Source organism: Terrapene carolina, unplaced genomic scaffold, assembly GCF_002925995.2.
Source record: "Terrapene carolina triunguis isolate 2854851 unplaced genomic scaffold, T_m_triunguis-2.0 Scaffold374, whole genome shotgun sequence".
NCBI lineage: Eukaryota > Metazoa > Chordata > Testudines > Emydidae > Terrapene > Terrapene triunguis.
In genome coordinates, this window is record NW_020664725.1 from 3,458,281 (window position 1) to 3,481,686 (window position 23,406).

The 23,406-nt window shown below is 48.8% G+C and overlaps 1 protein-coding gene across 1 annotated transcript in view; it reads right to left on the bottom strand.

Annotated features, from left to right (window-relative positions):
• Window positions 1-23,406, bottom strand: part of KIRREL3 (kirre like nephrin family adhesion molecule 3) — a 702,914-nt gene that overhangs the window by 7,959 nt on the left and 671,549 nt on the right. Inside the window, exon 15 of the mRNA XM_026657944.1 lies at window positions 18,251-18,360. Coding sequence (XP_026513729.1) covers window positions 18,251-18,360 — 110 coding nt within the window. The remainder of the gene's footprint in view (window positions 1-18,250; window positions 18,361-23,406) is intronic.

Consider the following 23,406-nt stretch of genomic DNA (forward strand, 5'->3'; position numbering starts at 1 on the left):
CCCCGTGTGTGGGTTTTTTTGTTTTTTTTTTGCTTGGGGCGGCCAAAAAGCCAGAGCCGGCCCTGCCCGCGGGCAGGCCATGCTGCTTCCCCTGAGTGACAGGGAAACGGCTCTTTGCTTCCCAGCCTTTTCCCATCCAGAGGCTAAGGGTTAAACTAACGACAGCGGTCTGTGCCCGACTCTGCTTTTGCAAAGATTGGAACGCAATGTACCTCCTCGCTAATCTGAATTTGGCTGCCAACGACGTTTCAAAATCCCAGGCCGGTTTTGGTATTTTCTTAGTGCTGTAATTAACTCCAAAGCCTGTGATTTTTCTGACTCCGGCTCCTCTCAAAGGTTTGAATCCCCGAGGTTTTACTGATCCTGTCTTTGACAGCCTACATCTGACTTTCCAAAGTACCACGGGAGGAGGGAAGGTAGATGGGACAGATCATTATTATTTTTTTTTAAACAGCTCCTTTGCTTGCTCCAAGATCTCTTCCTGACCCTCCCCATTCCCTCCCAAAACAGGCACCCCTTTCTGAGAGAGACGGGAGGAATCTGAGTCTATTCTCACAGCCTCATTAGGTTTTCTTTGAAGAATGGCTGGGGCAAGGTACGCATTAATTAGAATATGGCTTTAATTACCCTTCCCTCAGAAAGGTGGGTCTGAATAATTATCAGCCAATTTCTCGGCTCCCTTTTATCTTCCGAGGTATTGATTTAGTCTCTACAGTCTTCACATTTTCTCTTTGCTGCTGTAGCCCAGACCTTCTGTTGGAATTACTGCCACTCAATGCCTAATCTAATCTCAATTCTAAATCTACACTAAAGTGCTGATTATTACCTGACTTCTTCTTCTTCTTCTTTTTTTGCTGGTAAGTGGTAGTGGAAATTTACCCTACAGCACTTTCTGTTGATCTCTGAAAAGCCTTTGATATGGCCATTTAATGCAATAAATTAAGGTACCTGCGTTTTGCTGGAAAAAAGCCTGTAACCTCCATTGATTTACCAGGGTAAATACATGTGTCACAAAGTATTAAATTCAGGGCAGATAAAATACCAAAAGGAGGAATGCTCGCTCTATTGACTGCATGTCGGCTTTAGTGCCATCTTAAATTCTTATGTTAAATTGAAGGGATGCTGTTAGGACCGTTAGATTCCACATTCAGAGCGTGTTTGTGTTACAGCTTTATAAACCTACTCGAAATGTTTCATGTTTTTCTGCTACTTTGGAAAGTGCAGGGTTTATTTTTCTTTAATTTGTGGGGCTTAGCCATTCTCCTGCAGTGTTTGTAACCAAAGACTGCTAGTATAGGAGAGACTTGGAAGTGTAACTGACTATATGATGAAACTTACCAGTCAAGCTACACTGGCCTAGCTGCAAAAAGCAAACAAACAGCATCCCTGGTGAATTGTAAACCAGGTTTAAAAAACCAACAACAAACTTTTCCATATTAAGAAGCCGAGGCACCATTAGTAACACAGGTTTGGGGGTTCTTTTCAATAAAGGGCAGTGGTTCTCAAACTGGTTTCTGAACTGTTGCAATGCACTTTGTGTATGATTTTACCCTGTAGTGGCTGTGCAAAGAGAGGGTAAGGGGAGGGATAGCTCAGTGGTTTGAGTATTGGCCTGCCAAACCCAGGGTTGTGAGTTCAATCCTTGAGGGGGCCATTTAGGGATCTGGGGCAAAACAAACAACCAAAAAAACCCCACCCACTGTCAGGGACAGTACTTGGTCCCGCTAGTGAAGGCAGGGGACTGGACTCAATGACCTTGAAAGGTCCCTTGCAGTTCTATGAGATAGGTATATCTCCATATATTATTTAAACACAATTGTCCAGCAGCATGCTGAGTGATGTCTGACCATACGGGAAGGATTTAGATACAGATTTATTACCTGTACTGAGGTAGCATCTCGGAGCTCCCATCACGGACTAGGACCCCCAGTGCAAACACAGAGCAAAAAGACAGGCCCTGCCCCGAAGTTGTGCTTTACAAACACTGATTGGGTAAGCCATATCACCCTGGGAGGGAGTGGGTGACTATTATCACCCAGAGGGGTAAACTGAGGCACAGAGGAGTTGAGTGACTTCCCAAAGTCACTGTGATTTCATGACAGGGTTGGGGGTACATGCAGGCATCCTACTGCCCGGTTCCCCCGACTTCCTTCTTATGAAACAGTCCCCTTTATTCTTCTTTCAGGGGTTGATGTGGTCTTGGGTCCTAACAGTGAGGCTTAGCCAGCTGACGAAAGCTCAAAGTCCGATTCTGTGCCACGTTCACCACATTAATTACAAAGAGCGGCGTCTCTTCACTCCAGTGTGGTAATATTGTCTCTTGTTAGCTGCTCTGACTTCCTAGTGCTGCTAGGGGGCAGTGCACCCCCATTAGCTGAGAGCCGCTTGGGGGTGGGGGTGTATGAAACCGAGTGAGAGCCCCATGACAGAGATGAGGGTTCGCGCCAGAAAGGAGCAGTTCATAAAGCAAATTCACATCAGCTAATTTATAATTCCTGAATTAAGCCAGTCATTAACGTGACCTTTATTAACGTTTACACTGTGGCTCAGTTCAGTACAATCTCACTTCATCATTAGCAGTCGGGGGGAAATTCATTTGCTTTCCTTTCTCTCTCTTTCAGCCAACAGTAAATACATGGTTCAGCGATTCCTGACTGGGCCCTGGTGCAAAGTGATGCCCTGCCCTGTCCCGGACCAGCATCACAGCTGGGCTAGCTCCGAACTGAGAAAATGGATGTTGTGTGCTGATGAAAGGTACCGAATTGTCAGTCCTGGAGCAAGGAGTCCTCTGTTTAGCCACCGAGCAAACCCGGGGTGGGCAGTGCTGGCCTGCCAGAGAACGCATGGATGGAATGGGCCAAGGAGACAGAATTCAGGCCCCTAGATCCCTATCCCCTCCCTGGGCAGGGCTGGCATGTGTTGGGGGCTTGCCAGGCAATGCTTTGATGGCAGGAATCGATGACGCCTGTCCCCCTTTTAACTGAACCGTTCCGATTTCTTTTCCGTCTGCTACAGCACAGACTGGAGAAGGACAGGTTGTGCGAGAGCTGCAGAGCCAGCGTGAACAGCACCCAGATTGCTGTATGCATATCAAACACCATCCAGAGCGACGGTATATAAATAGCATCTTAATGAGGAGGCGCTTGGTTTAAACAGGTGGGTACATGTATCAATACATGGAGCGGGGCTAGACGTTGATTTTATTCCTACGATTCATGGGAATTATTTGTGCACATATGGGGGGTGGGGGTGAGGGATGGAGGTGTGGTGAAGGGGAATGAGAGAGAGATGGTCTGAGCACAGGCTTGGGAGCCAGGAACTCCTCAATTCCATTAGCTTTGGCACTGAGGACTGGCTGTTCAGGTTTGGGATTTATGGTCTCTTCCTTGGTTTCCCCACCTGTAAAATGGTGACCACCCGGCTCACCTACCCACTTGGCCCAAAGATGCTGGAAACATTAAGGCTTGTAAAGCACTTGGAGGGAGTTTGGTGTAGCGGTGAGAGCACAGGACTGGAGGTGCAGTTCGGTGTTCTGTGCCTGGCTCTGCCTCTGACTGCTGTGAGACCCCGGGTGAGTCACGTGTCCTCTCTGTGTCCCTGTTTGCCCATCTGTCAGTGAGGGGCTAATACTTCCTGTCCTGCGGGTGGGGTGGTGGATGGGCTGATATTTGGAAAGCCCCTGGGATCCTCACATGAAAGGAGCTATGAGTGCAGAGTGGTATGTTAGTCTTATGAGGCTGGAAAGTGCTAGTTTACTTGACTTACTGCGTTGTCAAGGAGAGACGAGACACTGGGCCAGGGACAGAAATATCTGCATTAAGTGCTGGCAAAAACATCGACGTTACCATTTATATTGAAGAAACGTCATGAAAAGCACAGAAAGGAATAAAGCTGGAGCTGTGCCCATGGGCAGAGGCTTTCCACTGGCGCATTAAGGCGCCAACCTCATCTCTGGCATGACTCCACTGAGTCTGGTGATGTTACCTCTTGGGGGCACTTGGGCAGACAGGTTTTGTGCTGAACGCCAGGTGCGTCAAATGGAGAGGTGACCTACGTGGTTCATCGTATGCATCCGTGAGCGGGTGGAACTCTGGCCTGAGATAGCTCAGAGATAGCCCTGAGAGACATTTGGTAGGGATTTTTTTTCCCCCCAAAGAAATTATTTGACAAATGTGGATTTTAATTATTTGCTCTGCTCTTTTAGAGACCCCACGGTCCTTTTCATTGTGAAGAGATGGGAATCAAGTGTACCAGGTTCTGCACCAACCATCCTGGACTGTGCAGGATGTGTTGGCTTAGTAGGGGACAGGTCGTGGGCACGTGGATTCCTTGGGAACGATAGGAACCCCCAAGGCTGCTCTATCTTACACTGGGGTTGAGAATGGTATAGATCAGGCCACAGAATTGGGGAGCCAGAACTGGTTCTCTGACAGCCCCCATATCTCCTGCACCAAGTGGATCTCTGTGCAGGGCAGAATCTGGGCCAGAATATTATGGTGCCTCACAATGCCTCTCTTTCTGCATTGGGAGACACTAGCCAGGCCAGTGGGACTCCGCCGGGTCCAGGCTATAGTACTGAGGACTCAGCCTTTAAGGGCTGAGTTCCCAGACAGAGTGTCTGGGCTGAGTGTGGTGAAGCTCTTGTCATGCACAGCTATTTGGAAGCAGATACAGAATAAAGCAGATAATACTTAGCCATGCCTTGAGTGCGGGAGACTGGACTAGAAGACTTCTCGAGGTCCCTTCCAGTCCTACACTTCTATGATACTCACCCCCAAGCGTAGGCCGGGATTTGCAGTATTAGGCTTACCTGGAGGTTATTTACTCTATTTCCAGGCGTGCATTGTTCCAATGGGCTGACTCAACCAAGGACAGCGTAGGCTGTGGAGACAGAGCCCCTTTCCAAACCCTAATGATGACCCTTGCGAGTTGAGGGTGGAGGCACAGCTCTGGCTGCAGCGCTAGCCCTGGGAGGTGGGTAAATACCAGGCTTCAGCTTGCAGGGCTGGCAAGCTGGAACTCGCACGCAGGATGGACTCCTTTGTCTGTAGCTGTCTCACTCCTGCTGAGTCCCATGTGTGACCTGAGAGAGAGCTCACACTCGAAGCAAGCCCAGCCCAGAGTAGATGGGTCCACAGGGCAGAGGGAGCAAGAAGCTAGGATGTGCTTTATTTAATAGCTGATATTCTGTCCTTGGCACTCTCCTTGGTGGCAGCAAGGGAGAGCTTTGACAGAGCGGCACTGCGGCGTGCTAATGCCCCAGCTGGACTCGCAGCCCTCTGTTCCCATGACCAGGAGAAGGGCTTTCTCTGTGAGCCAGTGAGTGGGAGTTTTGCTCTGTTAGTTAAATACACACTTTCTGTGTGTTCCAGCTCTCTGCCAGTGTCTGGCCCTGGGTTCCTGGCCACCATATGGACGAAGACACCAATATGCTTTTGTCCTGTGGTCATGCTGTTGTCACACAGATGGCTGGTGATAAAGCTACCCACAGACCTGTTAAAGCTGAGTGGCTGCCATGAACTTATTGCCTGGACTGCTGAATTCAAGGGCATATCCGGATCTTGGGAACACTAAGACAGTCCCTAGTTCTGCCTGGCAGCACTGTCTGCCAGCAGCTGTTGTCTGTCATTCTCGGGACTAGTCATGGCTGCTCAGGGAGCCATCCGGAGACCCATCCCACCGCTTGCGCTCCCACGGCCAAGGCAACAGTTGCTGTTTGAGGTGGCTGTTGTAAATTTTCCCCTTCCAGCTCGGATGCCGCTGCTGTTGGTTGGCTCTGTTTTTGCTAGAGAAATTTACAGCTCTTGCTCGAACCAAGCCTAGTGCTTCAGGGAAGACTTGGCCAGGTGCATTGTGGGAGAGGTTTTGGACTGACTGCTGCTGGAAGCAGAATACCCCACGAAATGGCTGGTGCTCCTCTGAGAGGGAGGCAGGTGTGTCATTGTCACTAAGGCAACCACTGAGAGGAGCCAACGTAGGACCAAAGCGAGCCTGGACATGTGCAGGGACGGGGGAGAAGGTGCAAAGAGCTATCCCCTCCCATTGGGTCCCTGTGCTGAAGCTACGTGGGTAGCATGGACACTGCTCCAGGGGTAGGGAGGGACAGGGGGCGAGAGGCGATGCTCTCTGGTTGAGTTAGCACCTGATGAGCGCCCACCTAAGGAAGTACGACGGAAGCCATTTGCAGAGCACCATCATTCACAGGCTCCTACCAAAGCCAGACACCAGGCTACGTGTTTTCCATTTGTTAACTGTTTACACACATCGCACACAAACTACGTTTAAAGAACATTTTTAAGGTTGCAAAGTCAAGCACTCAGAAGTTAGAAAATGCCAGAATTAAGGTGGCCTGGCTGACCTTTATTTGGCCCCCTTTCATCTATGCATCTGTATAGGTCACGACCTCATACTATTTCCCACAGTCCCACTCCCGGTATCCCCCTGGCTCTTCATCCGATCAGTCTGCTTCTCACCCATAGGCTTTCCAATCCCCCTCATTTCCCATGCCTGCTTCCAGTCCCAGTCTCTCCCCAGCCCAACTCTCCGGCTCCACCTCTAGTCCCATTCTTCCCTCTCCAGGCTCTTTATCTCAACCTGCTCCCCCCACCTCTTACCCCAGGTCCAGCTCTTGTCTCCTCTGCATTCAAATCTGGCAGCTTTCTTAGCTCAGTTGGGGGGGGATCAATGAGCGCACAGGAGAAACAGGTTCCCCGGTCTCAGTTCTGGTGTCTGGACGCAGCCCAGAGCTACAATTGTATGGAAAGTCTTGCTCAGCATCAGGATGGAGCATTCTCAGTGCAAATGGAAACTTCAGCGATTATCACTCTGAAGCTCTAGCAAGTATCTGTGGCGCATGTGCGAACTGCACTATTTCGAAAGCTTATAATTTGGGTGGGTTTTCACAGTGATGGCAAAAGGCCAATCCCGGACACCCAGGCTACCCACCGCCTGCCAAATTTCAAGTCCCTGCTCCAAAGCATGAGGGCAGTAGCACTGCCCAAAGGAAAGGGTGCCAGAATTTTTTAACATGGGCTAAACAACATATGGCTTGGGAAACGTCAGGCCAAATGGTAAAGTTTGGCTGAGTTATATGCCACTGAAAATAGCATCTTATAACGGGACGTGTCAGCAACTTTAATAAGCACTCGTGCTGGGGGTGTTCACTGCATACCAGCCCTGAAGGGGTTAAAGTTGCTCAGAAGGGGCCAATTAACTTTGTAGGCTGCACCTGGGGGCGAGCCAGGGCCTGATGAAGGTTAACTGATGATGAAGCCCAGCTAGGCAGGAACAGGCTGGGCTTGTATAAAGCCAGGAAGATGCGGGCAGAAGGGGGCTGCAGGGAGAGATTCTGTAGTTGGTGTCTAGGTACAGAGAGATGGGAAGAGGGAGCAAAAGCCCTGGAATCCTGTCTTTGATGGAAAGGGTTTGTCCAGAGGAGTTTCAGGGAAGAGAGCCCGTGGAGGAAGCCCAGGGAGAGATCAGCAAGGGTTGAGACTGTGCAGACTTTGGCTACTGATTATAGGGTCCCTGGGCTGGAACCCAGAGGGGGCATGGGCCTGGGTTCCCCTAGCAGCCACTGGGAAGTGGCTCGGGACTGTTGAAGGTGGCATCTGGACAGTTGGTCTGGCAAGATGTCGATACCCTGGAAGGGCTGAAGTCCTGGAGAGCGAGAGGGGCTGCAACGTGAGTGAGTGATAGAAGGGGGCACTAAAGGGCAGGAGAGCTGATCCCACAACCCGGCCATGCGGAGGCCCAACAGTGGTGAGTGAGACCCTGTTATAGCCCTGTATGTAATAGAGGCACAGAGCATGCTCATCTCAGGGACTTTTCAAGGGAGGCAGAGCTCCCATTCTAGTGGGGCTGCCCCAGGATGAATTCTTGCTGAGTCAGCTAGAATCCCTCTGGGGGTCTTTGTCTGGAGGCAGGCAGCTCCTGAGACTATCAGCAGTGACTTGAAAGCCACCACCCTACTTCCAGTCTATTGATCTGACATATCATTACCATTGTATCAGCGCACCTCACAATACCTCTCTGGGGCAAGGCCATGCGATGCTGTGTAGAATCATAGAATATCAGGGTTGGAAGGGACCTCTGGAGGTCATCTAGTCCAACCCCCTGCTCAAAGCAGGACCAATCCCCAGACAGATCTTTGCCCCAGATCCCTAAATGGCCCCCTCAAGGGTTGAGCTCACAACCCTGGGTTTAGCAGGCCAATGCTCAAACCACTGAGCTATCCCTCCCCCCAAGATCAGGCACATAGCATGGGCTGGAACAGGAAGTTGAATCCAGGCTCCCATGGTAGTGCCTTAACCACTGGGCCTTCCTGCCTCTTTCCGGGCTAGCTATAGGCTGCCTGCCTGAGCTGTGTGCAATCTAATCCTTTGCATGCTGAAGGATTCACTCATTTAATGCTGCAAAATGAAGCAGTTTTCATCTGGGGTGTTGAATTCAACCGACCGGATATTAAATTCTTTGGCTTCATTATTGAAGACAATATGTTTTTAAAAGAGTTCTCCCTGCAGATTGCCATGTCAGGTCCCTAGCCGATAGGAAGTGATGAATTCGTCCAGATTGGCACATTCAAAGTTACACACCTGCCGAGACCTGAGATGTATTTTTTTTTCCTGGAATTTAATTATAATGTTTCCTGCTTGTAGTATAATTGGATGACACTTCTTGGCGGCTTTAAACTTGTGCAGGTCAAAACCTAACAGAGCGTCTGGATGTTGGTTAATAGATTCCAAAGGCTGCAGCTTTGTCTGGTTCCCTGATGAGGGCTCACTTTGCGACTGGCAGCGGTAAAAACAAACAAAAAACAAAAAACCCCAGTGGAGATTTTCAAAGCCGGCTAGAGATTTATCTGGACAGTTGGGTGGATAACAAGGATATTCAAAGTTAGAGTGGTAAATAATAAAACCAAGCCTTAGACGGGATATAAAAAACCCTATTTCCACGTTGAACCAGCCCCTAACTCTTAAGGTTTGGGGAGAGGGGGGGGTTATCCCACATCTTCTTACTAGATGGATCATGGGGCTGATCCTGGCGTTTCTTATGTTGAATGCAGGAACACGAGAACAACATCCAGATGGGACAAATTAAGTCCTGCAATAAGCTGATTTTTTTTTTTTTTTAGGTGAGCACTTTTCTTCCATCGTGGAACCAGGGAACAAAGTTCTTTCTATAAATAATTAAATATGCCTTTGGCCAGAGAGAGAGAGCCAGACTGGCACTATAGCCCAGGGGATAGGAGTCCCACCTGGCATGTGGGCAGCCCAAGCTATTTAATTTATACCAGGTGGAATCTCTTCAACAGGGAGGCTAATCTCGGAATTCCCAAGCCCTGTGGTCAGGGTGCTGTCTTTAGAGATCACAAATGAGAGTTCAAATCCCTCCTCTAAATCTGGCAGAGAGGGGCTGTGAACCTGGGTCTCCCACAGCTTGGGTTAGTGCTCTGATCACTTGGCTAAAGGGGGCTTCCAGCTCCTTATTTTTTGGGGAGAAAGGGTTAGGCCCCTAATCCCAGGGAAAAGTCCATGGCTGAAAATCCCAAGTGGAGATAGGCGAGGGATATGGCCTAAGCCCCTCTGAGGCTACTGGCAGCTCCTCACTCAGTGTGCTGGCTTTTGTGGATCTCATTCTTAGGTGCTTAAGTCTCCCCAGGCATCGTACAGGGAGCCTGGGTGCCAGACTTGTGGCTGTGCACCTAACCCTAACTGGGTGCCATGCTGAGCCTACGTCATCTTGTGGATCTATCTCTATGTATTAGTTTCCACAGAACCATAGGGTTAGAAGGGCCCGCCAGGCCATCTAGTCTAACTCCCTGTCAAGCTGCAGGATGTGGCAGACTGTTCTTTCAGTTAGGAAGTTTTTCCTGAGATTTAATCTAAATCTGCTCTGCTGTAGTTTGAACCCATTGCTGTTTGTCCTGCCCTCTGTGGCACGAGAGAACAATTTTTCTCCATCTTTTGATGGCAGCCTTTCAAGTATCTGAAGACTGCTATCTAAGCTCCACTTTTCCAAATTAACCATACCCAGTTTCTTCAGCCTTTGCTCATATGGCTTGTATTCCATCCCTTTGTTCATCTTTGGTGCTCACCTCTGGATCCTCTCCAGTTTCTCTACATCCTTTTTATACATTGGTGACCAAAATCGGACACGGTACTTCAGCTGAGGCCTAACCAGTGCCGAGTAGAGTGATACTATCATCTCCTGTGACTTGCATGCTATGCCTCTGTTAATGCAATCTAAAATTGGATTTGCTTTTTTTGCAACAGCATCGCATTGCTGACTCATGTTGAGGTTGTGATCCACAACTCCCAGATCCTTCTCAGCCAGTTATCCCCCCAAGCTGTATTTCTGCATTTGATTTTTCTTCCCTAAGTGTAGCACCTTACATTTGTCTTTGCTGAATTTCATTTTGTTTTCTCTAGCCCAGTTCTCCCTTTGAATTTTAGCTCTATCTTCCAAGTATTGGCAACCCCCGCCACCCAGCTTTCTGTCATCTGCAAATCTGATTAGCCCCAGCAGCTTTCTTGGTAACAGAAGGGACAATCTTTAACAGGGCAGAATGGCCAGTATCCGTGGTGTGCCAAACATTGATGAGGTCTGAGGCATCAAGTGAACAGGACTGGCTCTTGCACTGTAAAGCAAAGCTGGTGAGGCTGAGTCACTTTGTCACGGAGAGGACACGTTCTCAGTGCCAGAGGTGGGAACAGAACTAAGGTCTCTTGCCTCTGTGCACTAGATTATGCTGCTCCCTGTATTAGAGCTGGAAGAGAAATACTAGGTAATCCAGTCTATCCCCCTAACCCAATGCATGATGACTGACTCCAGTACACATTCCAGTGCTTTGTCCAGTCTGGATTTAAAATGTTGATGAGGCTGCACCTCTTCCCTTGCAAGACAATTCCATAGCCTGATACATTTCACCATCTGGAAACGTTTCCCGATACTTCAATGTCAATTTGCCCTTTCTGATTTCATCCCTTTGCCCCTAGTTCTACCTCTGTAGCCACCCTAACAAATCCCTCTGGTCTCGGTGGTCTGCCAGCCTCCCTGCTGTGATGTCCCAATGTACGTTGCCTCTTAAGTCCGTGCTCCCCCATGCTGTGTGGCCCTTCTCTAAACACCCTCTGAGCATTCCCACTTCTCAATGCTCTCTGGTCGTGGACATCATATTCCCCATGAGCTCTCCCAGAGCAATGTACGGGGCGACCATCATCTCCCAAACTTATGACCCAAAGCCTCTGAAGTTCTGCCCAGAATTGCACTGACCTTTTCTCCTACCGTCTCTCACTGCAAACTCCTTTCTGCTGTCACCCCAAGGTCTTGCTTGTTCTTCCTGCTTCCAAAATCTCACCCTCTCATGGAGTCCCTAGAGCCCAAATTATCTCTCCCCACCTCAAGCTGAGTCTCATGGTATTTCCCACCCACATGTCTAACCTCTGTGTCCCTTTGAATTATCACTCTGCCTTCCCTGATGTTCACACCTCACAAGCTAATACCAGCTGTGAATTTCTTCAACATGCTGAGTACTCTCAATAGAGCTCATTAATGCAGATGTTAAATAAAACCACTCTCACTGCATCATCAACAACAGAGCGCCCCACTGGATGACATCTGCCCCCCTCCCCCCCAACTCGATATAGTGCTGTTATCATTAGCCTTCTTACTGGCCTTCAATCCACATGCCAGCCAGGGCGCATGTCCAAACCTGTCTGAATTACTTCTATGAGACTTCATGAGATGCTGTGTCAAATGCATAACTGCAAGCGTAGCCCCTCTGTCTGCTAAGTTGTAATTCTGTCAGCAAAGCAATCACGTTTGCCTGGTACAAGCTGCTCCTTATAGCGCCATGCTAAGGAGTTTGCCCTCTCTAAGAGTTTTCTCTTGCTATGGCTTCCCTGACTGGCTAGCAATTGCCAGGATTATGCTTTTTCCTTTGCCTGAAAGTTGGTATCATTTGTGATTCTCCAGCTGTCTGCGACCTCCACATCTCTCCCTTGGTGTTTCACAAACAATTACTCACGTGTCTATAAGTTCATTACCATCTTAGGCTATACATCATGCTGTCTGTCCGTCTGAGTTGCATCCGTGCATCTTGTCTAAGCCCTGCCTCCCCTGCATTGTTATATTATCCATTTTCCAGTATCATCTACGATGGGCCAGGCCCCTGCAGGCAGAGAGCCCCCTTAAAGAAGACAGGCACCGTATGAAGGGTGGGGGAGAAGGACATATGAGCCAGAAAAACACTTTTAGTATCAGTAACGTTACACATGCCCAAGTGGTACAGGCGTGGGATCAGTACAATTTGACACACACACATGCACTAAGAGGCTACATTACTTCTCCGTTACCCCACTTTTTCTTTCTTTCATTGTTCTTGTCAAAGACAGATTTATTTATTTTTAAGTCTGGAGTTCAGGACCTTATTGATTTTTAGAGGCATAACTGATTTCATCCATTGCCTCATTTACCAAAGTGCCCCCTCTCTAATATGCCTTGATAGTCGTGTAAAAGCTGTTTTAGTGCCCTTGCCGTGTTTGACTTGCTCCTACTGGTTTGGATGGGGGCACGGTCTCACTTTTCCCTGCACAGCCTTATGGGCCGGATTTTCAAAGGAGCTCAGCGCAGTGTGTGGATGCTGACTCAGCCCTTTTGATAATTTGGTGTCTTAATGGGAGCTGAGCTCTACTGAAGATTAGCATCCAGTTGCGGGTGCTGAACACCTGAAAAATCAGACCCCACGTGAGCCCTTTTCCACATCCGGGAGGTTCTTTTACCCTTAGATTTTGAGCCAGTGATTCCCTCCTAAAACTGATCACGGCAACTTTGTCTAAGTATCTAAATAGAATGGAGGCTTATGGGAACCTTTCTGGGTGAGAAATCAGAGTAGGTGTCTCCTGTCCTACATTGTCTCAAGATTTTCCCTAGAGGTCTCTATATCCACACAACTCTCTATGATTTTTTTTTTTCCACAACGGTCCTTTTCTCCCCTCTGCCACCCACAACCACCTCACGAGGTGTGAGCACAGTGGTTAGTTTCCCTTTTATTTCCCACCTCATTGCAGCTTGCATCCCTGCCAGTGCGATGTCATGGCTGCTCCTTAGCAAGGATGAATCTTATCTGTCATTCCACTGACAAACTTGGAGTCTCTTGCTAGGAACCTCTTTAGCAGCTGGAGAGTGGCCGTGAAATAGCTTGAGCATGGAGCTGCTGCCTGCTGTTGGAAAGCACAGGGTGTCAAGGGAATCCTGGGGGGTGAACCAGAGGCTCTAACTCTGCCGCAGTAGGAGCGGAGCGAGTAAAGGAGGATAAGGAAACATTTGCTAACAGCAAGAGGCTGGGGTATAGTCTCCCCAAGGGACAAAGCATCAGAAAATGGCCTGCTATAAACAATGCTGGACAAACAGGGAGGAATATACAGCAGGGGAGAGACTGTACTTTGCACTGTCCAGAGGTGAAGGGTGTGGCCTTAACTCTGTATCTGCTCCCTCTGTCTGAGTCTTGGGGCTGCAGCATGGTCTAGTAACTGGACAGGGACTTGGGAAACCTCGATTCAACGCCTGGCTCTCTCAGTGACCTGGAGTAAATCACCTCTTCTCTTTCCCCTCCTCCCGCCTCGTCTAGTTAGCTTGAGCTCTTTGGCGCAGGAACGGTCCCTTACGATGTACAGTGCCCAAGGCAACGTGATCCCGAGCTCAGCTGAGGCCTCTGTAATGCTACTAGCAATAATAGCTACTGAAACAGTTAGCTCTGCGCAGCTGTGGGAGAGTCAGCAATCTTGTTATGCTTTATGCAGTCTTCGCTGATGCTGATTTAACAGGCAGGATGTACCCAGCTAGGGTTTCAGAGCCCACAATGGATTTGAGACTCTGGTAGTTAAGAAAAATGACCAGTCTCCTAGCACTGTTATAGCATTTCCCATATACAGGCCTTAAAATGTTTTATAAAGGAGGGTCCATATCATATAGAGTTCTAGATTGTTAAGGCCAGAAGGGACTGTTAAATCCTGTAGCCTGGCCTCCTATGTAGCATAGGCCATTACGTTTCACCTTGTTACTTCTTTATTAAGCCCACTAACTTGTCTTTGACTAAAGCATCACCCAGAAAGGCCCCCAGTGTTGATTTGAAAACTTCAAGAGCTGGAGAAACTGTTCCAAATGGTTAATCACCCTCACGTAAAAGCTTGTGCCTTCTTTCTCATTTAAATTTGTCTGGCTTTAACTTCCAGCCATTAGTTCTTGTTTTACCTTTCTCCACTAGATTAAAGAACACTTTAGTACCTGGTATGTTCTCCTAATGAAGGTGCAGAAATCCTGTAATAAGAACGGCCATACTGGGTCAGACCAATGGGCCATCAACCCAGGATCCTGTTTTCCGACAGTGGCTGGTGCCAGATGCTTCAGAGGGAATGAACAGAACAAGGCAATTATTGTGATCCGTCCCCTGTCTTCCAGTCCCAGTTCTGGCAGTCAGAGGTTTAGAGACACCCAGAACATGGGGTCCCATCCCTGACCATCTTGGCTAATAGCCATTGATGCATCTATCCTCCCTGAACGTATCTAATTCCTTTTTTATTTTTTTAATCCAGTTATAGTTTTGGCCTTCAACATTCCCTGGCAGTGAGTTCCACAGGTTGACTCTGCTGTGTGAAGACATAATCAAGCTGCCTCTGTCTTGTTGATAAACTCACAAATTGAGCTCTTTAACTCTCTCCTGTAAGGCATTTTTTTTCCACGTCTTAATTTTTGTGGCTCTATTCTGCACCCTCTCCAATTTTTCAACATCTTTTTTTAAAAACGGGGGACACCAGACCTGGTCACGGTATTCCAGCCTGGGTCTCATTAATGCCGTATAGAGAGGTAAAATCCCTGCCCTGTTTATATGCCCAAGGCCCGCATTAGCCCTTTTTGCCACAGCATGGCCCTGGGAGCTCATGTTCACTTGTGTGACCCCCTAAAACCTTTTTTCAGAATCACTTTTTCCAGGATATAGTCTCCCATTCCTTGGTCCTAGCTGGGTGACCTTGTATTGGGCTGTATGAAAACTAGGGTGACCAGATGTCCTGATTTTACAGGGACAGTCCCGATTTTTTTCTTATATAGGCTCCTATTACCCCCGTCCCGATTTTTCATATTTGCTGTCTGGTCACTCACCCTAATGAAAACACATTTTGTAGGAATGGACCTAGCTTACAAAGCAATCTCTGACTGTCCCCCTCATTCTTTACCACTCTGCAATTCTCTGTGTAATCCATAATCTTATAAGCAGTGACTTTATATTTACCTCCAGAAAAAAATGTTGAAAAGCATCGGGGACCAGCACCAATCTTTGTGGAATTCCACTAGAAACACCCTTTGTGATTCCCCACTAACAGCTACTTTTTTGATATCTAGTTCCTGATCCATTTAAAGTGGGCTTTACTGATCATTAGTTCCACTTCACAGGGTAACTGAATCATTCAGCGGGGATGTGCCTTTCCCCAGATCACATCAACAAAGCCCAGCACAGAACCCTGGCCTCCTGCCTCTCTGTCCCATGGTTGTGCCCTCAGAGGAACTGTTTCTCTTAGAATCATCCTCTTCGACTTCTAAAGTCCTTGGGGCAGTACAGCTGCATCCTTTGCTGTTTGCATAGCTCCTGGCATTCCCAGGGCACTGCTAGAAATAAGTAAATACTGAATAATCTAATCGGAGATCAGACAGGAGAGCCCTGCAATCACATCTCACATTCCTATGGGCCCCCTTTAAGATCTGGGTCAGCTGCTCCACACCCGAATCTTCCAATGTAGCTTGTCTTTTCTATATTTGATCTTAGCTCGTCCCTCCTGTGCTTCTGTATGGGGGAAAGTGTGTTAGCACCTTGGAGAATTAAGGCCTAAACATAAAATTCCCCATTCAGTTAGCGGCCATTCTAGCAGAGTGTCAGAATAATGAGCAGTAGCCCATCTCTGCACTCTTCCAGCTTTCAGACTGATTTTAAGGCTTCCTAGCCATATATATATATATATATATATATATGTACAGTCTAAAATCGATTCTGCCCATCCCACAAAACTCTGTCTGAATCTGGTGCTTCCACTGATAATTCAGAGAGCAGCCTTCTGTGCAGGGAGAGTGAATGCACAGTGACAAGCCCTGGCTGGGAATTTAAAGCGGTATGGGTGGTGGGGGAATATCCCACCTCACCAAACAACTGTGCAAACATCCAACAAACTGTCTGTTTGCATTTCCCTTTATCTTCTGCTCTATTCTGCTTTTATGGCTGGATGGCTTGTTGTGGGTCAGTTTTCTTTCCCTATTTGTTTTGCTTGTTAGTCATTTACAACATGACGCTAACAAGTGACCGAGCTGCTCTTGGACGCGAGAACAGCAGAGGCATGAAGGAGCTCACCCTACCCTTGCAAGGTTGAGCCCAGGAAATTCATCCAGGAGGCTCCCCTGGGTTCTTCCATTGGCAGTGGGGTTTACCCATCCTGCAGGAGAAATCTTGGGTCAGGCCCATGAATGCCCAGTGTCTCCTGTGACTGCAGCAGCTCAGGTTCACACTTGCCGCCCCCTCATCCGATTCAGCTCCCTGCCTGTGGCTGCCTCTCTCCCAACTTTTTCACAGGGCGGGTGGGTTCCCCACTGTGGAGGATGCAGCTGAAGAAAATGTAGCACAGACTCAAGCTAGGATAACATCCCCAACAATCCCCATGGAGCATGATGTATGTATCCCTAGACTGCTTCCTCAACCACATGGATCGCCAATTCTGGGCAAATGGAGTGGAGGTGGCTGCAGCCCCAAACCCTACCATCCCCCATTTCTGCCCAAGCAGGGGAAGATTTGTGGATGGAGGTTTCCCCTCCACACACTGGCTATTGGCCCCCAGTTATAAAAGACCTTTAATAGCAATAATTCTCCCTAATCAGGTGCCGATTGCTGTGCAGTGACCGTGGCTTATGGAATCTTGATTTGAGGGGGTTGAACTAGCAGACCCAGCGAGTCCCTGGGACACAGACTGCACAGACCATGCTCGTGCAAGTTTATGCCATGCCATTCCAGTCACTACACTCCAGACATGAGCCACGTGGGGGAGGAAAGGGAGAGTTGTGTCTCTGTAACCACCCCTACACTGGGCCTGTGCTGAGACTGGCAAGTCGGGTGCAGACCCCTTTTTTCCCCTCAGCTAGACTAAGCTGCCCATTCCCACCAGCTCATTTCACAAGGCTCCCCACCAGCCTTCTGTCGGTAAGGAAGTTCCATCACAAATGACTCCGGCTAGTTTTGAACCCACGACTTAGGGTACGTCTATACTGCAAAAAACACCTCCCGTGGCAGGGAGACTCAGAGCCCAGGTCTACCAGCTCAGGCTTGTGCTAGGCTGCTAAAAATAGCCATTCCTGCTTGGAGTGGAGCTCAGGCTCTGAAACCCAACGCTAGCTGGATTTTTGTTGCAGGTTAGACATACCCTTAGAGGTCAGAGCCCGCCCTCAGTTTGAGCCACTCAGTCCACTGTATTAACCCCCACTGGTAACAGGCCAGGCTCTCCTGGAGGTCTTTATTGACGCAGAGGACCCAAATTCACATGTCCCCAGAAAGACAGCACCTCCAGCTGCCCAGAGCTGTCTAGCATCATGGTGGGGCATTGGCTCGCTACTGTCTGAGAGGAGTGCGCCACCACCTGACTCTCCCATGCCACTTCACGCAGTTCTCCTAACTCTCCCAGGAACACTGATGCCCCAGCTAGTGCCACCTAAGAGGTGAGCGCCTGAGGCTCCTGCAGCTGCCGGTAATGACATGGCCAAGTGGCATGCTGGGAGGGCAGGACACCATCAAAATTAACAACCTCTACCTGCAAATGACTACATGCAAATACGCATCTTGTGCACATATAAATCTCCAAGGCTTCTTTTCAGCCTAGCACAGTTGTTCCCCACTAATTAGTTGATTATTATATATTGTTCAACCTACTGTGCCTCCATTTGCAGTTTGCAGCAATTTCCTTATTGAGGTGGCAAACTTTCCTTGCAATTAGCCCTGTGGGCTGCTGAGCTATGCTAATAAACCTCTCCCGGCTCTTCCTCTTCATTAGCAAAGTTGCACGCGAGGAGTTTTTATGGCAGTGAAACTTACAAGTCGGCGTGACAGGTGCGAGATTTTGGCAGATCAGCCATTGCCTTCGGCAGGCGTTAGTGCACCGACCTACACGTGCCTGCCCTCATTATTGTCAAAGGTTACACGGAGTGACACATAAATCCTTACCAGGAGCTGCTTGATCGTCGGGTGTTCTTCCGTCTCTCTGCCTGAGGCAGGCTCCTTATGTACAATCTCTACGCGGATATCGTTCTTGGCTGAAACCACGCCTTTCAGATCTGAGCAAAGAGAGAGTGAAGATGTTACTTGCATGCTGTCATGACAGCCGAGCAAACTCCCTCCCGACATATGTGATTATCAATAACAACTGTCAACATAAATAGATCCTATAGGAAAGAAATTGACTATCTCAGTGACATGTTCTTTGTTTGCCATTTGCAACTGGCGAACTGCAACCTGTTTTGCAAACATTAATTGAGCTTTGCAACATTTGACAAGGTACTTAAATAATATGTAGAGGTTGATTAGTACACCACTGAAATGCAGCCACCTCTGAGGCGGAGCATAGCAGTTATTTAACAGTGCAAAGCACAGCTTCTTGATGACAGGAAGTGAGGAATTATAGTGTGTCCAGTTGAATATAATCCTTTAGATCAAGTATTGGAGGCCTGTAGCCTAGAATTAGAAGTTCAGTCTCTGTTCATGAGCGAGGGCGAGGGATTATCATGGTACCAGCTTTGAAATGATGGAAGGTTCATAATGGTGATTCTAAAAGGGTTAGAGCATCTGGGAGCTAGGCAGTCTATGTGTGCATCCATGTTGACCTGAAGGATCAAAATGTGACTTCTACAATACCAGCAAGAAGCAGAATGCAAGTGGGCCACTGAAGCTTTCCAAAAAGAACAGGAGTACTTGTGGCACCTTAGAGACTAACAAATGTATTTGAGCATAAGCTTTGTGGGCTAAAACCCACTTCACTTTTAGCCCAAGAAAGCTTATGCTCAAATAAATTTGTTAGTCTCTAAGGTCCACAAGTACTCCTGTTCTTTTTGCTGATACAGACTAAGATGGCTACCACTCTGAAACCTGAAGCTTTCCAGTGTGTGATGCTGGAGGAATGTGGGCACGGAGATAAAGTAATCTCTAAGGGTTACAAAAGGACAAGCCTCAGTTTTTACTTTCTCTGGTAGCATATTTTCACCCAAACCTCTGGCACCTATAACACTGAACTGGGAGTAGAACTGGGCAGGAGTGTTTCAATGGAAAATGCTGATGTGTCAAAATCACTCCATGTTGCTGTGAAGAAATTTCTGGTCAAAGCCAGTGAAAGCGAAGAAGCAAGAGACTGCAGAATGGCCAATAGCTGAATGGTTACACACCCCGCTCCCCCCATCCATCCACACCCCCCGATTTCAGAAGCATAATGCAGAACATAATCAAATTCCAAAACCCCAGTGTTTTGCAAAACAGAATTCTTGTTTCCTAGCCGACCCTAACTGAGACTTAAAATAGACATTTTCATGCTACTTCTGGCACATCCTCCTTTCGCTTGGGTTGAGAAAAGCCTTCCCAATGTTCTTCAGGTCCTGGATGATACTAGAGCATGGAGAGGCCTTTGCAACAAGGGGCTAAGTAATGAACAAAGAGTTAGCCACTGTTTTGGGAACCCCAACTGAGGCACGTGCAATTGCCCTACAGCCCCACCTGCATTAGTACAGCATTAGGAAGGGAAATGGGATTTAGAGGCAAGGTTGTTTCGGGAAGAACTACTTCCTTTTGGTTTCCCAAAGGACGGCAGTAGCTCTTTGAAGAAGCTGTTTTGAAAAATAAAACCAAAGCCCCAAACAGCAGGCCTTTAAAAGAAGAAAGCTGAGGCTGAGATGGCAAGCAGCGATGGACATGAATCTAAACAGCCCTAAACTTTGAAGTTTGGCTCCAGACTGAGAGCTGGATCTGCATAACAGACTGGCTCTTGTCTCTCCAATGGGTTGAACCAAACCCCTAGGTTCTACCACCACCTAACCTTTGCCCCCTTCAGATCTGCACCCAAACGTGCTCAGGCCTCCTCTAACAATGATACACTTAGAACCAACTAGATTTTGAAGGTGTTCCAAAGAGATCCATTTAAATGTCCTATGCCGCTGAGCAGCAGCTGAGACCCACTTGATGCAGGGCACTCAACAGTTCTTAGAATTTTTTGGCCACTACTGAACGGGGCTGGATTTGAACCTATTATAGCTGAAAGGCTCCTTAGCTTGTTATCTCCTCCTCTGAGTCACTCCATCACTCTCATTCTATACTTTCCTTTAACCCTCGCCTGATAACGTATTCCTCTACATCCAAATCTCGCCCTCTACCCCCGCCTCAGGCTGGCACGCAGGTAAGCCCCTGAAAGCAGCAGCAGGGAACGTTCCAAGCCTTGAGATGCTAGAAGAATGATTTCGCTCTGGTTTTTTCTGTTGCGCTTTCTTGTAGCTTCCTTTTTGCTGTCCTAGAGTAAGAATAATGTTCCTCGGGCCGCGGCCACCGCATTTAATCACAAGGAAAAGCCAATTATTACCGTGTAGAGCCGTTTCTCAGGGGGTTACCCTTAAATAACTTGTGGACTGGTCTTGTCATAAAAGAAACAATAACAGAGGTGTATTAAACTAGTTTAAAAGAATCGCCCCCCCGGGTAACTCTCCGCTTCCTGTATCTGTAATTTGTTTGTGATGTGCTTTGCTGCTTCTGCGTAAAGCAGGAACAAGAATTGCCTGCCCTAATCCCTGCTGTACAGGCCATAGCTGCGTCAGGCTTTTCCTGCTCTCTTGAGAAGAAATAGGGTCCGACTAGCAGATTTCAAGAGCATCTCAGCTCCGCGATGGAGAAACTCTGACTTTATTACTGGGTCACCTAGCGCCTTCCGTGAGAAGCAGCACAGGATTGTTTGCTGCAGCACACACTACTATTGTTTTAAATGATTCAACCAATGATCCCTTCATTAGCCTCCTGGAGAGACTAATCTACCATTTTCGTCCTGGTCTACACTAAAAAGTGAGGTTGGTGCAGCTACGTCACTCGGGTCTGAAAAAATCAATGGGAGAATTCTTCCGTCAACCTAGCTACTACCTCTTTGGGCGGTGAGGTATCTATGGCAACAGGAAATCCCCTCCCGTCCCTGTAGTGAGGGTCTACACCAGAGGTGGGCAAACTACGGCCTGTGGGCCACATCCGGCCCGCCGGACTGTCCTGCCCAGCCCTTGAGCTCCTGGCCGAAGATGCTAGCCCCCGGCCCCTCCCCTGCTGTCTCCCCTCCCTCGCAGCCTCAGCTCGCCATGCCGCCAGTGTTCTGGGTGGCGGGGCTGCGAGCTCCTGCTGGGCAGCGCAGTGGCGTGGCTGGCTCCGGCCTGGCGGTGCGGCTGCCAGTCCTGCTGCTCTGAGTGGCATGGTAAGGGGGCAGGGAGTGGGGGGGTTGGATAAGGGGCAGGGGGTCCCGGGCAGCAGTCAGGGGACAGGGAGCAGGGGGCGGTTGAATGGGGCGGAGGTTCTGGGGGTGCAGGGCTGTCAGGGGACAGGGAACAGGGTGGTTGGATAGGCGTGGGAGTCATGGAGGGCCTGTCAGGGGGTGGGGGGGTGGATAGGGGTTAGGGCAGTCAGGGGACAGGGAGCAGGGGGGGTTGGATGGGTCGGAGAGTCTGAGGGGGGCAGTCAGGGGGCGGGAAGTGGGAGGGGGTGGATAGGGGGCGGGGGCCAGGCTGTTTGGGGAGGCACAGCCTTCCCTACCCGGCCCTCCATACAGTTTCAGAATCCTGATGTGGCCCTCAGGCCAAAAAGTTTGCCCAACCCTGATCTACACTGAAGTGCTACAGAGGTGCCACTGTATCATTTCAACTGTAGACAAGCCCTTATTGGTAGGGAATTACTGCTGCTATTCAGCCCAAATCTGTCTGTCTAGCCAATGGTATCTTTGCTAATTTCATCCCATTATCCAAAATTATAACTAAGGCTCCGTGTTTGTCCCGGAGGTCACAGAAGTTACAGATTCAGTCCTCTAGAGGCAAATGCCCTCAACTGGACATCTGCAAAGTGCATGCAAGAGTTGGTGAAATGACTATCACTCCCTTACAGAGCAGATCTGCTCTGTAAAAATGACATGCTAAGAAGAGGGAGATTCCATATTTAGTGTCTCTCATTGACTCCAGTTTAACTGTATCCAGCTTACATGATTAATTGTTGCCAGCCCTATAAACTACCTCTGGGATCTGAGAGTCAAGCTGGGTTGTTTCGTTTTATCACCAGTACTAAAAGTTCTACAGACCAACTCCTTCCCTCAGTGACACCCATGAAACACTAGAGCCTTCAAATTATGTCACCTGTGGGACCCCCATTGCCTGCAGGTGTAACTGATTGGAACTTGGTAAACCATTCTGTTGCTAATGCACAAAAAGAAACAGACTCCTAGTGACCTGTCCCAGAGCTGAGCTTGCTCTGCTGGGCTAACGGCAGCACAAAACAATAAAATGTACCTATGTTACTAAAGGCAGCAGCTCTGATGCTGAATACAAGCCGAGCAGCTCTGTTGAGTAGGAAGGTGCCATTTTTGCACACTAGGATCCCTTTGTTCCAATACCCCTCCCCCAGAGAAGCTCTATTCTGGGGCTCCAAGCACAGTTTTAGGGGATATATACTGGACCACCTTTGCCAGGGCTTAGCAGCCACTATCACGGACAGGTTATCCAGTGCCCTGCACCCAGGAGCTCCCATCATGACACACTGGGCCACATTTTCTGAAGATGTGCACCCAAGTCTTTTAAAAATCTGCCCATTTATAATGGGAGCTAGGGATCTTTTGAAAATCTGGTCCCGTACGCTCAGCTGTTTCACAGCCAATTCTGGCTCTAAACCACCCCTCTGTGCCATTTTGCCCATGAGGCAAGCCAGCCTAGTCAACCATCAGCCACATCACTGCTACCCCAAGCATGGCTACGAAGCACAAAGGTTACACACAGCCCTTCCTTTGGCATTCTGAGCGGCACGTTTCATTAGCACAACTGCCTCCCGCCAGGGCCGGCTCCAGGCACCAGCCGACCAAGCACATGTTGGGGCGGCACCTTGGGGTGGAGCGGCGCTCGGGTTTTTATTTATTTATTTATTTATTTATTTATTGGTTCGTCGGGGCAGCGCTGGAGGGGTTTTTTTTTGTTTCTGCTTGCAGCGCTCGGGGGGGGGGAGGCTTCGGGCGGCACGGCGCTCGGAGGGGGGCGGGGCTTCGGGCAGCACGGCACTCGGGGGGCCGGGGGCTTGGCGCGGCGGGGGCTGGCACGGCGCTCGGAGGGGGTGGGGAT